This window comes from Dermacentor albipictus, chromosome 1 (assembly GCF_038994185.2).
Source record: "Dermacentor albipictus isolate Rhodes 1998 colony chromosome 1, USDA_Dalb.pri_finalv2, whole genome shotgun sequence".
NCBI classification, from domain to species: Eukaryota; Metazoa; Arthropoda; class Arachnida; order Ixodida; family Ixodidae; genus Dermacentor; species Dermacentor albipictus.
In genome coordinates, this window is record NC_091821.1 from 490,582,100 (window position 1) to 490,596,851 (window position 14,752).

A 14,752-nucleotide genomic window follows, 5' to 3' on the forward strand; every position below is an offset into this window, starting at 1 on the left:
AGAGAACGGTTGCTACGAATCAATTTTCGACCCGCGTCGCTTGATACGAATATTACCGAAGACACTTTGGAAATTTGAAAGTGTGCTTGGCGAAGGCCAGACGCTGCTGCTGTCTGCGCTCCGCTTCCCTGGCTTTACTGTTCGGTGAAATGGCCGGTCGCTGCTGCCGTCTGCGCTCCAATTAATTCGCTTTGGTGTTCGGCGATATCGTCTGTCGCTGCTGCCGCTTGCGTTCTGCTTCCCTGCCTTTAGTACCCGGCGATCTAATCAGTCGATGTTGGCGTTTCCGTTCTGCCTCCCTTGCTTTCGCATTTGGTGACATGTTCATTCGTCGCACGCGCATTCGCTCCTTGTTCTTCTGGCGTTTGATGTTGGGGGAATCCGGCGTCCGCTGCCGCTTCCAGAACCGCTTGGCGCGCAATCACTGGGTCCCTTCGGAACTACGGGTCTCACTCGACTGCGACGAGACGTCTGACGAAGGAGCGGCGGTGCAGCCATAGAATAAAGAACAACTTGTGCAGCTGCCACCGCCGACGCCCGCCCGCGCGCTCGTTCTACCGCTACTGTGTGACGTCACAGTTGCTATGCGCAGCTGCGCCCCCGACCGGCGCGCAGGTTGCTAAAAAGGGGAGGAGGTTGCGCCGCTGCGCGGAGGAGAGGCCACAGTTGGCACCATTCCAGCGCACGGACGGACGCGACCGTGAGCCCCACCGATGGCAGTGAGAGAGAACAGCGCACAGTTACGCGATTTCTCCCTTTCTCTTTTCGTGCAGAGGCGCGGACGTGGCGCCGGACAGCACGGAGGCCGCGACTGGGCACGAAGAATTTGAAGTGGTGGCACTTTTGTTGCTTTTCCTCCTTTTCTGCGTGCCATCGGACGGAGTGGATGATGTGCTTCTAGCCGCGTTCTTGTCTTTGACGTGGGCGACGGCGAAAACCACCACCAGCTGCTGAAACGCTGCATGCGCTCGAAGTTCTGAGGCGTGCTATTTCATCACGCCGCGGATGAAATCAGCGACGACACGTGCACATGTTTTTATGGATTTGAACAAAGTCTGCTAATTGACCTGACAAAGAAAAAGAAGCAGGACATCAAAGACTTTTTCCTTCAAGAAATAAATGTTTTTTGCGTACGTGTGCCTGAGTGAATTCACCTCTCACTCTTTAATTTAGCTAGATTTAATTATTTGGATGATACGAATTTCGGCTAATACGAATATTTTTTGTGACCCCGTGAGATTCGTATCATCGAGATTCTACTGCATGGAAGCGCACGCCGCTGAGGCGCTACATGTAGCTAGCACAAGATGGCGCTGTAGGAACATGGGCTGTACGGAACCAATGGCACAGCGCTTGCGCTGCGCGTTAATATTCTTGTAATCATTTTCTGCCGCAGTCGAAATGACGTGCAAATGCTTGGCGGATGTTAAAATGCGTGCCTGAAAATCACTTGATATAAGAGATGGAAGGGGGTTAACCGAGGCGTCCGATTTTTATTATTCATATCATAAAAAGCCATCAAGCGCTGACACCAAGGACAACATAGGGGAAATTACTTGTGCTTAATAAAATGAAATAAAGAAACGATAAATTAATGGAAATTAAAGTGGATGAAAAAGCAACTTGCCGCAGGTTGGAACCGAACCCACAACCTTCGCATTTCACGTGCGATGCTCTACCAATTGAGCTACCGCGGCGCTATTTTCCCATCCATTTTCTCGAGTATTTGTGTGACCTAGTAGAACCCTGGGAGTTTTAGCCGGCACAACCACTCATAGACCTTGGCGGCAGATGTGGAATGTCCTTTTTGCCGCAGGCGTCACGAGAACGTTATCTTTTTTGGGTGAAGGCAACTGGTCAATAAACCCACAAATGCTACCCGACGCGAAATGCAAAGGTTGTGGGTTCGGTTCCCACCTGCGGCAAGTTGCTTTTTCATCCACTTTAATTTCCATTTATTTATCGCTTCTTTATTTCATTTTATTAAGCACAAGTAATTTCCCCTAAGTTGTCCTTGGTGTCAGTGCTTGATGGCTTTTTATGATACGAATAATAAAAATTGGGCCCCTCAGTTAACCCCCTTTCTTCTCGTTGATTACATAACGAGGGTCTCGAATCCGGCAACATTGATGCCTTCAGGTAGCATATGTGGGTTTATTGACCAGTTGCCTTCGCCCAAAAAAGATCACGTTCTCGTGACGCCTGCGGCAAAAAGGACGTTCCACGTCCGCCGCCAAGGTCTAAGAGTGGTGGCGCTGGCTAACACTCCCAGGTTTCTACTAGGACACATAAATACTCGAGAAAGTGGATGGGAAAACGGCGCCGCGGTAGCTTAATTGGTAGAGCACCGCACGTGACATGCGAAGGTTGTGGGTTCGGTTCCCACCTGCGGCAAGTTGTTTTTTCATACAATTTTCGTTTCTTTATTTCATTTTATTAAGCACAAGTAATTTCCCCTATTTTGTCCTTGGTGTCAGTGCTTGATGGATTTTTACGATTTGATATAAGAGATGAAATATATGTGCACCCTAGGACATCTCAATGCCCATTAGACAGATTTATTAACCTGACAGCAAAAGTTTTGCAGAGACCGAAGTAATGGTGTAAAGCCATTAAATCTGTTTTGAGCCATGCTACCACGTCACCAGAAATTATTCGGACAGAAAAAGAAAACCGATTGATTAATGGGTTTAATATCTAGAAGCAACACTCGTGCTGGAATTAGCACCGCAGTAAAGGGCTTCGAATTGATTTGATGCAACTCGGATTCCAGGTGCACACATTTTCTTTTGCGGTTCGCATTCATAAAAAAAGTGGCCAGACATTCGCAACCTAACATCAAGCACTTGGCTCCTCAGCCACTGTTGTAGAAGAGAAGGCAAAACAATATGTACGAACATAGCATAGCCGAAAGCCAGAGACCTTCCCTGCTTGGCATTTACTCTCTTTCGCGATAAACATTTGTGCCTCATTCTTTCATTCTGTTTTGAAAATCCCCCGCAATGGCTCCATTTGCCCATACAGTTTATTCGTGAAATTTTTTTTATTATTTACATTATGAAGTGCTCCCGAATGTCAGGCTCATGTGCGACTATGAGACACACCGACATCCTACATTTCTATGAATGGAATCAAACAGGTAGGAAAGACGCCAAGTAAAAGGGATCTCTGAAAAAAAAAACTGACATAGCATGTGAAAACACCGAAAAACAGTGCGAGTACATTCCAACCAAAACAATGGAGACCTATAGCAGAGTTAATATGCCTAATTAAATTCCTTAATTCATTTCTTAATAGTATTCACAAAGTTAGCTTTTTGAATGCACCAGAAAAGTTGTGCAGTTAGGTAAAAAACATAAAGAAGTGTCAGCATATATATTGTTGCACCAGCCTGCTAAGAACAGTGGCTAACTTTCAAGTGCAATTTCTTTTTCCATTGTGCTTCTCTTGACTGATTAAGACTTTTAACATAAAAGCGCACAACTGCTGATGCGAAATCATCAGCATGCAATTTGAAGTGTATGGCATAGGCAAACTTCGCTTTCCCTAGAATTATGACATCGACTATGCTGCCGCTGCAAAACTCTCCTTGGCTGAAGAAGGTTGTAAATATTCTCTCAAGTTTCTTTAATGCTTTAAAAAGCAACTTGGAGGGAAACAGCAAGCCTCCCCTGTCACAAATTTCGTGAATTTTGAGACTATGCTACTGACACTAATGTTCTGCAAAAGAAGAGAGCGGCAGTCCTCACATTTGTTGCGAGTAAAAAATTTCTGCGTGATATACCTCGCCACATAATGGATGAGGCAGTCATCGCTCCTTTCCTTCACATAAGCCCAGTGCTCTGCCAGAGTAATGATTAGCCTTTGCTCTACAAGCATCAGATTTGTAGCTTCAACTAACTCATGAAGTGATGCAATGTCCCCTTCCTTGTCAGAATTATTGGGTAAGTTAAGAGAAGTAGCGATACCAAGTCTTTATTGGCCTCTGTGTTCCCTGTTTGCATTGCCTTCACCAAGTTATAAAAAGATAGGCAATTCACGACAATCAAAAATTGAGACAGCGTTGAGTGATCGTTGGATCCGCACGACTGCCCCACAATACCAAAGAAGTTCTACAACTTATCTTGGCTTAGTCTAGATGTCAATAGGGTCAATAGATGTTTACAACACTCTCCTTCCAAGTATTCCCGTGGCAGCAGATGCAGCATTTTCAAGGAGCAGTACTAGTAGATCGTCATACCACAATGTGTGTCAGGGAAAGTTCAATTAGTCAACACATTGTCTGCCCTGCAGTGCTGCTCCCCACCAAAGTTTCAGAAGGCTGCTTGGTATAGCCTGCGTTCCGTCACAGGGTCGTGCAACAGAACCAGAATTGTTTTTCGCCGCTTTCGAAAATAGAAGAAAGAAACACTTGACTCAGTGTTTTAGGAAGATTTACTGCAACACCGCATTTATTTTTTGTCTGCGGCAGCCCACATAAAGAGATGTTGATTTGGCACTGAACCCGATTGGGTCATTAAGAGCTTAAGTGCTTCCGAAAATTCATCTGGCGGCAATATTGCGCACGGTGTGCCAACCACGTTGCAAATGATGGACTCTTTTGACTAAGGTTGTGTGAATACTGAACAGTAGATTTCGAATTAAATATTGAATCCAACAAAGAAAAAAACAAGCCAAATATCAAATCGAACATTTAATATCTGAAAATTTAACACAATATTTTATACTTCCATATTTTGTGCGAAAAACAGTACTGCACATGCTCAGGAGGCCAATCACATTTTTTAACAAGAATGTTGTTAGCTACCAGTAACTTAGGTACCCTATGACTTGAGGTGCATAGTATGGTCTACTCTTATTAAGGGGGGAGGAGAGGATCAGAAGTAACTTCTTCGTTTCTCAAATTTGGCACACACTGCATATTGCAATAAAGAGACAAATCTAAATTTTCATTCGGATGTATCTTCATTAGTTCTTGTTTTATAACAATTTATAAAAAAATCTATGTTCCGTGCACGTGGAAAGCCTGGCACAGTGACGAAACATTGTAGTGAACCAAGAATACTTTGTCTGTTTGCCCAAATTTCTATTCTACCAAATTTACTCACATAATGATCACATTTTATTTTTTGTGTCAAAAAAATTTACACAAACTCAGGGGTGCGATCATTACACAAGTTAAATTTTCAATGAAAACAATTTTTTTTTTTTTTAAATTCCGGGTTGTGCTGCGGGCTCACAACAGGTCAACAACAGGCTGCTTCCGCTGTAACAGTGCGGGACACCAAAACAAAAATGTCGGCCGGTGGAGCAAGCCGGATGCTATCTTTATTTCTTTTCGTGAGTACATTACGGGCACTGAAACAGTATCTTGTGCATCAGTAAAAGCCGTGTCCACTTTGAGGGGACAGAAACAGAGATGGGTGAGCTTAGCTGCCAGTGACATTTAACACATGGCGGGTATGCTGCGAGAACTGCAGCATTTGTCTTCACTACTGTCCTAATACAGCATGTTTCTGCTAAGGGTGGGCGAATATGTTAGCTGTGTTAAAAGCATCAGCATATGAATAGGGTACACTTCTAACGAATCAGTGTAAATGTGGCCACTATTTTTGCCGTTCACAATTTCTTGCGTGCCCACGAGTGCAGACAAGAAGAACCTAAAGGTGCCTTTTTTGTTGTTGACCAAAACGATTATGAAGCCTGCAAATAATAAAGCCAAGGTAAGTTTGGCTGTAGCTTTATTTTTGTTTTGTTTCATGGAAGTGTTGAATGTGATGAAACGAATGGAATGGGACATCTGCTTAAGAATGTTTGGTGCGTGCAGACCACTTGATATGTCTTCGAGAGACGTTCGCATAGCATTTGACTGATCGTAAGTGCAATCATCATTAGCTAGACTTGGCACACGACATATCGCTGCGACAAGTTTGGGGTGCGATCATTATATGAGAAAGAAAAACAATCAAATTTTGATGACAAAATTCAGCGGTGTGATCATTACGCGAGTGCGATCATTATGCGAGTAAATACAGTACTTCAAACAGTGTTTATTTTTTTTTAAATGCCCTAATAATTTTTTTGCTCAACATAAGATGCATGTAACTGGACTTCACTGCATAGAGCCATGTAGTTATTGTAAAACAACAAAATAATGGTAAGATAAAGAAATCTTTCAAGACCGTCTAGATGTACAGCAGAGTTTATGGATCACCGCAAAACAGGATCAAAATCCATCCAGAGATTGTTGTGCTATGCTTTCCACGAGCGAGGTGGCCGATGATAAAAATAAAATAAAATGAGGAAATGGGTTGCAATGTTTTGCAAGCAGTGCAGATTTATCAGATCACACCAGGTTTGTAATATATTAAGCATCATTGCTGTCAGAAATCTTCTTGCACCTTTGCCTTTTGATTTGGTGAGCTTTGGAAATTTGTTCTTGGCCTCGCTGATCCATCAAACTGCACTTCCATTCAGCTGTGGACACCGCGCAAAGGGAGTCATGGATGCACTATGCCTGCGCTTCTACCATCCCCGTCGATATGAAATGTGGCTCAAGGCACACCTGAATAGTGCGACGTTCAGGCGACGGTTCGTCCGGCAAATGTTCAGTTATCACACAGTAGCTCGTCGGCAGTTGAAGCTCACTCGCAAGCTGCGTGTCTGGGTCACACAATGTATCAGAAACAGTACACCATATTTGCCGGTGAAGGTGAACTTCCACCCACGCCGCCTTTAACAATGTGATCTCGACTAGTGATTCGCGTGGCATATGAAAAAGGCTAGTACAGTCGCCGACCGTTTATTTGGACCTCACGGGGACTGCGGAAATGTCCGAATAAACAGGTGTCCGAAAAAGCCGATGAAAAAGAAATGAAATCCTTTATTTCCATGCATTTATTCCGGCTCGGCAGTAGGCTTGAAGCAATTGTGAATGCGCCGTTGCACGCTGTTCCGTTTATGCGCAACCAGATAAGCCTGAATCTCGGAGAGGGTCGTACGGTCACTATAGGTGGCTGAAAGTACAGTCACTGCTTGTACACGCTCCACATGTGACGGCATCGTAGCACATGGTGCGTCATCATCCGACTCGGAGTCATCGTCCGGCAGTGCAGTAGAGAAACCTGACGAATGATCTCGCCGTCAAGCTCTGCACATGTCAGTACAGCAGTGTCAGCACCTGTGAAACTGTCAAATGAGACAGTGCCTGGAATTGCAATGCAACCACTGCGCAGGTCTCGGCAGAACATTTTCCGCGTCAGTAGGGAGCACATCAGAAGGCGACAAATCTTGGGCCTCCCAGCACCCGCTTGCCGGCATTCCCCAGCGCAGTCTACGCGGGCACTGTCGGCGCCATTAGACACTTGACGCAATGTTTCCGTACGCCGCGTTGGATCACTGAAACCTCGACACTCCACACAAAGCAAACACCACCGTGCTGACACCAGTCGAACAAACAAAAAACGTGGCCTGCTCGCAGCATCGTGCGCGAAAAAAACAAATCAGCTGCTGGATTGTCTTGACATGGCTTACTAAGCTGAAACCGGAACTGCTGTATGGCCACTTTATCGAACCAGGCAGAAACGATGATGATGGGCAGGGATTTCCAGTAGGGCCACTTCGTGGGGCAGCAAGGAGGCTCCGTTTAAAACAAAAATGGCATTCAGCAAGTCGAACTATGCGCCGGTCGGGGTCGGTTCATGATGCCCTCGATCGAGTTGGCTCAAGGAGAGTCCTAAAAATCCAACGAGAGGTTGCAAGGTGTCCGAACTTTCGGTAGTTCTTATACATTATGGTCTATGGGGAGAATGGGGGTGCCGCGAAGCTGACCGAATAATCGGGCATGTCCTAATTTTTGGAGGCCGGAAAATCGGTCGGCGACTGTACACGTATGGGCTTTACATTGGGTTTACAGCACTAAATCAGATTTTTCAAGCTTGAAATTCAGCGCATCAAAAATGATACGTTGGGCTTTGAGCAGTTCATAATTGCATGTATACAATAATTATCTTGCATGGCACTTTGCGGCCAAGTTTTTGAACAGCAACTATTCGATATACAATTCGAAATTATATTCGCTTCAAACTCAAAATCCACTATTCGCACAACCCTACTTATGGCCACGACTAATGCCGAGCTCTCCACTAGGGTGCACCATGTCAAGCTCTGACATATGAAGCACCAATGGACAAACTAATTATTCGTACCATTTCCATGTCAATGTTGCAGGCAGCCACGAAGTCGGACATGCACTGAAAGGCTGCCTCCTGAAGTTCAGGGTCCTTGGCATTGAGCGCCCGGTAGAGGACATGGAAAACTCGCTCGCGGCACGGCAGGTAGTGGCACGTGGCCAGTGCCCTGAGTGCCGCTTTTCGCAACAACACCAGCGCCGCAGGGCCGCATCCCTTGTAGCAGGGCAGCTTGCGTAGCGCCTCGTCGTCAGCCTCGCACAAGCTCACCAGCTCGGAAAAGAAGGTCTTGTGCTCGGTGACGCTTACATCAAGGGCAAACAGCCGTGGCTGTAGGCTGGTGCAGTAGGTGTTTCCCTCCATTAGGCCGATCTGTGCGTTCAAGGGTTGGTGTCGGAGCAGGTGCTTCTTGGGGGGCACCATGTCAGCAAGCACCTCCCGGTGCGGCTCCATGAGGGCCCCCACCGAGCAGTTCGTCAGCTGGGCCAGCACCTCCAGCGAATGGATGGCCTGCTGGCGCACACAGGTGTTGGGCGAGGTCACCTGCCGGACCAGCTCCAGCGTCACCTCCTGCAGCGACTTGCGCTGCACCTCGCGCAGGTCGTCCGGGGCGTCGGCAGGCAGCGGTGCAGCGCACACCGTCAGCATCTTTTCCAGGTTGGATCTGTGCACGAACACATTGCAGTGACGACTCATCCTTGCAGCCTTAAAGCATGATACAATGGAATCTCGTCGATACGATTCTGCATAACAAGTTTTTCGGCATGATACGTTTCTTTTTCTTTTCCCGGCTAATGTCCCATAGGAGAAATGTACCTTTATAAGGTTATTGCGACCGCATTTTCCCTCGATGTTGGAAAGTACAAAAGCAGAAGTGGGCTTTTACTTGTATTTGCATAACCCATCAATTTATAGTCCAGTATACTACACAAACAATGTGTTAAGCTCCAGCCACACTGGAGAAAAAATGCGCGCGGTACTGGCGGCGCTAAAACGCTGCTATGGCAGTATGCTCCCCCCCCCCCCCCGCTCAGTTAATTGAGGAAACAGCAGTTTCTTTTTGAACTTCTAGGCTAACTTTTTTTACGGATATTGAAAAAAGTTAAAGGGACCCTGAAACGATTTTGGCGATTTTCTACAAACGTACTGAGTCGTTAGAGTAGGTTCTTCTGATCATTACTTGATGCATCTAAGTGCTCTGCGTAAAGCGTGTAATTTATTATAAGGTTTTAAAAATACCCATCGCTACCGATCGCAGCGCACTGCTCGGCGGAATTTTAAGCCGCCCCTACCCATATGATGCAAATAACCCATATTACGTCACATGGGCGAGCTATCTGATTGGCTGACCAGGGCGCGTGGTCGATAATTTTTCCAACTTTATGGTGAACAAATGATGCTCGTAATAGTTGGAATGTTAGTTACTTTGTTTTTGTAAAAAGAAAATAACTTAAAGAGAATACACAAGAATAGTATTTTAGTACACTTCAGCACTTCCGGCACACAGCAAGTGTCGTCTGCTTGTGTTACAACGTACTCCATTTTGACGAGAGCTCCGCGGTCAGAGTCGGTCTCAGTCTTTTCGCGAGCACTATGATTCGACTTTGTTGCCTTGTGGACTGCAAACCTAGCGACCTGCAAACCGAGAGTCCAGTATTAGGGCAAACGCAAGAGCAAGGGGACAGGGTCTGGCCGCTTGACTGTGCCGGGATGAGCCACGAGATGAGCAGAAGGGCAAATGTGAACGGTCTGCACGGTGCAGCCACCTGGTGGCACAGAGCTCAACCATACACAGTAGCAGCAACGAAGTGTATTCTTTGCTGCTGGTGTGTATTTTTCGCAGGAGTGTAATCATCAACACGTTGATTTATAAATGTTTAAAATGCTTTACACTTGGTTAGAGCAATATTAGCGCTTTGTTTGACTGGTTAAGCGCTGCGCCAGCAAGTGTCTGGACCGTGCAGACCGATCAGGGCGCTCAAGGAAGTCTACGCTAAAGTTCCTTCATCAGCTTGAGTTTATGCCTCCAGTCATTTGCCGAAATGACCAGCTTGCCTGTTTTGAGCGGAGTACCGGACACGTTCGGCGCTACGACAGAATGCTCGCAACGCACGCTGCTTCGACAGCTCTCGGTCGACGGCCAAGCGGCTAGCGGAGAGGTCTCGCGCGGGAGGGGGCGTGCTCCTAAACAACCGGAAGTGAGCGATGTGACGTTGCATCGTGACGCTGAACCAGTGAAGGCGGAGCTTAGCGCCGTTCGCTCGGTGAGCGAGTTGAGGAGGAAAAGCATAGCTAGGGAGGAGGGTAACTTCTAATCGCTTGCAGCTCCATTAATACGTAACGCTTCACTTAAATTGTGGTGCGAATGTTCTACTTAAGCTGTACCCTACGCACCTACAAAATTTGTCCGAACTGTTTCAGGGGCTTTTTAAGTTCAGCGCGAACTCGTGAGCTATTTTAACGAGGCTAAATAAAAGTGTGCTGGTTGCGGTTTGAGTGGCATCGAGTGATGCTGCTCTGCATAACGTGTCTGCACATATATGGAGCCGTATCATTGGACGCTACGTGAAACATTGCCATTGAGTTTGTCACAGAGTGTGCCTACTTTCATACTTCTTAGAGCTTGCTCTAGACAAGATTTTTGGATGGTACAGTTTATTTTCCGGTTTTCGTAAAGTATCAAAAGTATTCGCACAGTATCGACAGCATTCTGCTGTACACATACATGACACAGCCTTCAATACAACTTAAGCATTCTAAATGGAAGTTTCTCTCAAGTATTTAAAACTTAGGAAACTTGATTAGCAGTCAGAAACTTATTGAATAAAGGTTGTTCTCAATCAGGAAGCAAAGCCACGTAAAAGCTGAAAAGAAGCTAATGACATAGAACTCATTGCACACTGTACACGGCAAAAAGCTTTTCATTTCTTTTTGCTGCAGGCGATGCGAAAAAAAAAAAAAAAGAACTTTCTCATGTACAATCGACTTCCATTAATTTGACCCTGATGGGACCGACGAAACTGACTGAATTATTCTGCAAGTGAAATTAAAGAAGATGTAGAAAAAATGTCAAAAGACACCACTGATTCATAAGGCAGTATTTGCCCGACTTCCACATGCCTTTGAATCAAATGCGTGCCTAATTTAATCTAGAGATAATATTATGCTAATAAACAAAGGGAAAATGCACCTGATCTTTCAGCAAGATACATGGGCAAGGGTCTGATGCAATTTGTGGAGACGGGTTTGCACAAGGCTCACCGTACGAGCCACAATCAGGAAAGGACACGACGCTCCTCCACTCCAGAGAAGGCTCCAGAGTCCGATCGCCAACAAACGTGGGTTTATTCACCCAGGATACCCGCAGATGCCCACCCAAGATACAGCACAGTGCGACAGTCACGGCGCTTATGGGCAAAGGCTCACCGCAAGACCGATCGAGTATGCGCACCCGCTGCGCTAGGGCTAACTACAATGGAACCCCGTTCATACGTTTTTCACCGGACCGGGGAAAAAAAACGTAACAGCCGGGAAAACGCAACAATGAGGAAAGCTCCGAAAATGAATGAAAAAAAGGGCAGTTTCAACTATAGACAATTTATTTCCACAGAGTGCGCTTAGGACTTAAAAAAGTTTAGAATGGTGGCTTGCCGTTTCTTTCGCTCGCTAGAAATCGCCACACGTTTCTCAATATTCTGGGAGGCCGCATTGCTGTCAGCGTCGTGGTGAGGTGCGACATACCTGCGGAGGAAGTCCAGAGCCGCGACGGCTTCTCCAAAGCTACGATTTAGCCACACCCCGGCATCACGCGGCTCGTGCTCTTCGTCGTCACCGCACCACGGCTATGGCAACGGACGAAGGAATATCTGCGGGAAATTTTGCCCTCTTTGGCGTAATCATGCTAACCTGTTAAGGATTGTTTAGTATTGCTGCAGAGCGCGCGCGTCCGAGCAGCCCGATTGCGCGCGGCGCGGCGTGGGAGAAATGTAAACAAGAGAGGAGAGCTGGCCCGATAGCCGGAGCAACGCCAACTTCCGGTTTCACTTTTGCTTCACAAAGTGTGACACGAGGGCCTCTCCAGAGTTTCCTTCCTCCGTGAGTCGACCCGTCCAACAACCATGCGGTGACCGTAATCACAGTGATGATAGTGAGAGCATTTTTTCACGAATGGCCACTTAGTGGCGGCCTCTCGAACTGGCATGTGGCTTCTTGCAGCCAGTTCCATAGCCAAGCCCAGCCAAGCCCAGCCAAAACTCGTCAAAAGCCAAAATGGCGGTTGGAGCACGTTGCCTACTTTAGCCCAGGCGGGTTCGGGGTGCTAAGTTGCGACGTATCATGCGGGAACGTTTTCACAGCTACTACGTAACAGCGGGGTTCCTTATACATTGGATCCAATGGCAGCTATGCCGGGACCAGATGAAAACAACGTAGCAGCCGGGAAAACGCAGCAGTGAGGAACGTAACAGCGGGGTTCTACTGTAGTAAGCGGTCAACCCAGCGCGAGAACGAGGAGTCGCAGGAGTAACGATCCTATGCAGCGAACTTGTTGCGGGCCTGTGAGCATCTGCCGTGGCGATAAAGCCCTCAGCGAAAGAGAGCTCGAGTAGAGAGGGCGCCCGGGAGCCGCCACTTGGGAGACCAATCAGGGAGCGTCCCGGTGACATTTGCTCGTGCGGTGACTCAAGCCGGGAAGAGAGAAGCATGGTTTGCGCGAGAAGTTGGCTCTGGCGCGCTAGCCGTGTCGTGTCCGCCATGTTGCCGTTACGGCGGCGGCTCCCGGAAATTGAGCTAAGCACAACGCGCGAGCTGGGGTACGAGGTGCGGGAAGGAACCTCGATCCCCACAAATTGCACAGTAAAGACAGGTTTTCTTTAATTTTGAAAGTCAGCTTCACTAGGCAGTAAAACATGAATGTTGCGAACATGGTCTTTAGTTCAATTTTCATGGAAAAATAAACAAGCGCGCATTAGAATCTGAGAATACCATAATCAGGCACTGTGAGCTACAGTTATTGCTTGAAAATCTTTCTAGGGCATGCCAAAAATAGCCGTTTCGTACAATGGTGGGTGACATGCTCAACCCATTCACTGTCCCTTAAGCTCTGCCGAGACAGACACTGCCAGTAAGGTGGTTGTTACAGGGGTCATCATAAGGGCATGTGCGTGCTGACTAGCCAAGTTCAAATTATCCGGTGAAGGCCAATTTTAAGACATGAAATAAAAGCTTTGCATGAACCCACGGGCGCCAGCTTGGGTGCTAGCCGTCCCATTTTTGGTCAGGATTGAATTCACCGAAGTCAAATTAATGAAAGTCTGCTGTACTTGTTTACTGCCTGCAACTGTTACGTCTGTCGAAAGTGATATCTCCGAAAACTGACCCAACTACAAACGAACGTGTCGGTCACTGCATTTGTCTAGCGCCATGCCTTGTATCTACTCGCATTTCTTCTTCCATCCCATTTAGTGCTGTTGGTATGTTTCACTATTCCAGCAACCAACTTCCCAAGCTTTTCAGCAACAACCCCATCTTTTTTTTCCATTTCATCCCAAGAGTGCTCACTTGGCCATGTCGACGGCCCCATTGGAGACCTCCCCCGTCAGGTCCATCATGATGAAGAACAAGGCCTTGAGGAAAACGTACTGGTGTCCAAGCACCCAGCGAAGAGGCAGCCGCTCTACCAGGCACTTTATGGCGAAGCAGCCACCCGACTTTGCATACCAAGCCCGGTCATAGCACAGGGCGCACAGCCGCTCAGAGAGGTATTCCACATGTGGCAGCTGGCAGGCCCGCTCCCGCGATGTCAGCACCGTTGCCGAGTTCTCCGTGATGAGCAGCATGGCCAGTTGACCCACCTGACCCGAACAATGCATTACCAAGTGTGAGTGCTTCAGGCCAGTTAGTAACAATACAAGACGAAAGTAGTCGCTGCACTGTTATCACCTTTACACAGACACAGAAACACACTTGAACAAGGAAGTGTCACTGACATGTACTATCACCACATATTCAAGCGTAAACAGCAAGAAACAGACCAATACGACTGTTGCGCATAATCACATGAGTGTGTTATCTGCCGCCTCTCTTTCGCTTGTTTATTAAACAACAGTGGCATAGCTGCAAATGTACATTTGCAGCTATGCCACTGTTATGCCACTGTGATCAAACGTCGACCACTGGTGTACGTTTGATCACGGTTGATAACTGTTAGACGCAGACAGATAAGGCGCTAATGAGGGGTAACGGCTTATAATGATCGGAACGTCATCAGCACACCGGGCACCACTACCTGCAGTACTTTGCTTGCGTTATCAATGAACCTTGCGCTGCCATCCCCACTAGTTCGTGTTGCCACAGCACTGTCGTTTGTTTGCACTGGCCGGATCAAGTTTCATAACATTAAGGGGGGAGGATACCCTGGAGACCAAGCTTCCTTATTTTTTAAGATATTCGTATGAAACTTTCAGGATACATTCACACCACCGAACTATGAGGAACTGCAAAGTTTCTTGAAGATGTGTTTATTAGTTCCAGAGTTATTGCGGTCTAACTAGGTGGTTCATGTA

General features: G+C 46.9%; 1 protein-coding gene and 2 non-coding genes across 8 annotated transcripts in view; 1 reads left to right on the top strand and 2 right to left on the bottom strand.

The window, feature by feature from the left end:
* Positions 1-14,752, bottom strand: part of Nipped-A (Transcription-associated protein Nipped-A) — a 413,461-nt gene that overhangs the window by 248,605 nt on the left and 150,104 nt on the right. For all 6 annotated transcript variants that reach the window (XM_065445525.1, XM_065445501.1, XM_065445517.1 and 3 more), the window contains 2 exons: positions 13,749-14,041; positions 8,208-8,853 (listed from right to left, as the gene is read on the bottom strand). In XM_065445525.1, the coding sequence (XP_065301597.1) occupies positions 8,208-8,853; positions 13,749-14,041 (939 nt within the window). The remainder of the gene's footprint in view (positions 1-8,207; positions 8,854-13,748; positions 14,042-14,752) is intronic.
* On the bottom strand, positions 1,625-1,697 carry TRNAS-UGA (transfer RNA serine (anticodon UGA)). Its single transcript has one exon. It is a non-coding gene; the product is annotated as a tRNA-Ser (tRNA).
* TRNAS-UGA (transfer RNA serine (anticodon UGA)) lies at positions 2,322-2,394 on the top strand. The gene has a single exon. It is a non-coding gene; the product is annotated as a tRNA-Ser (tRNA).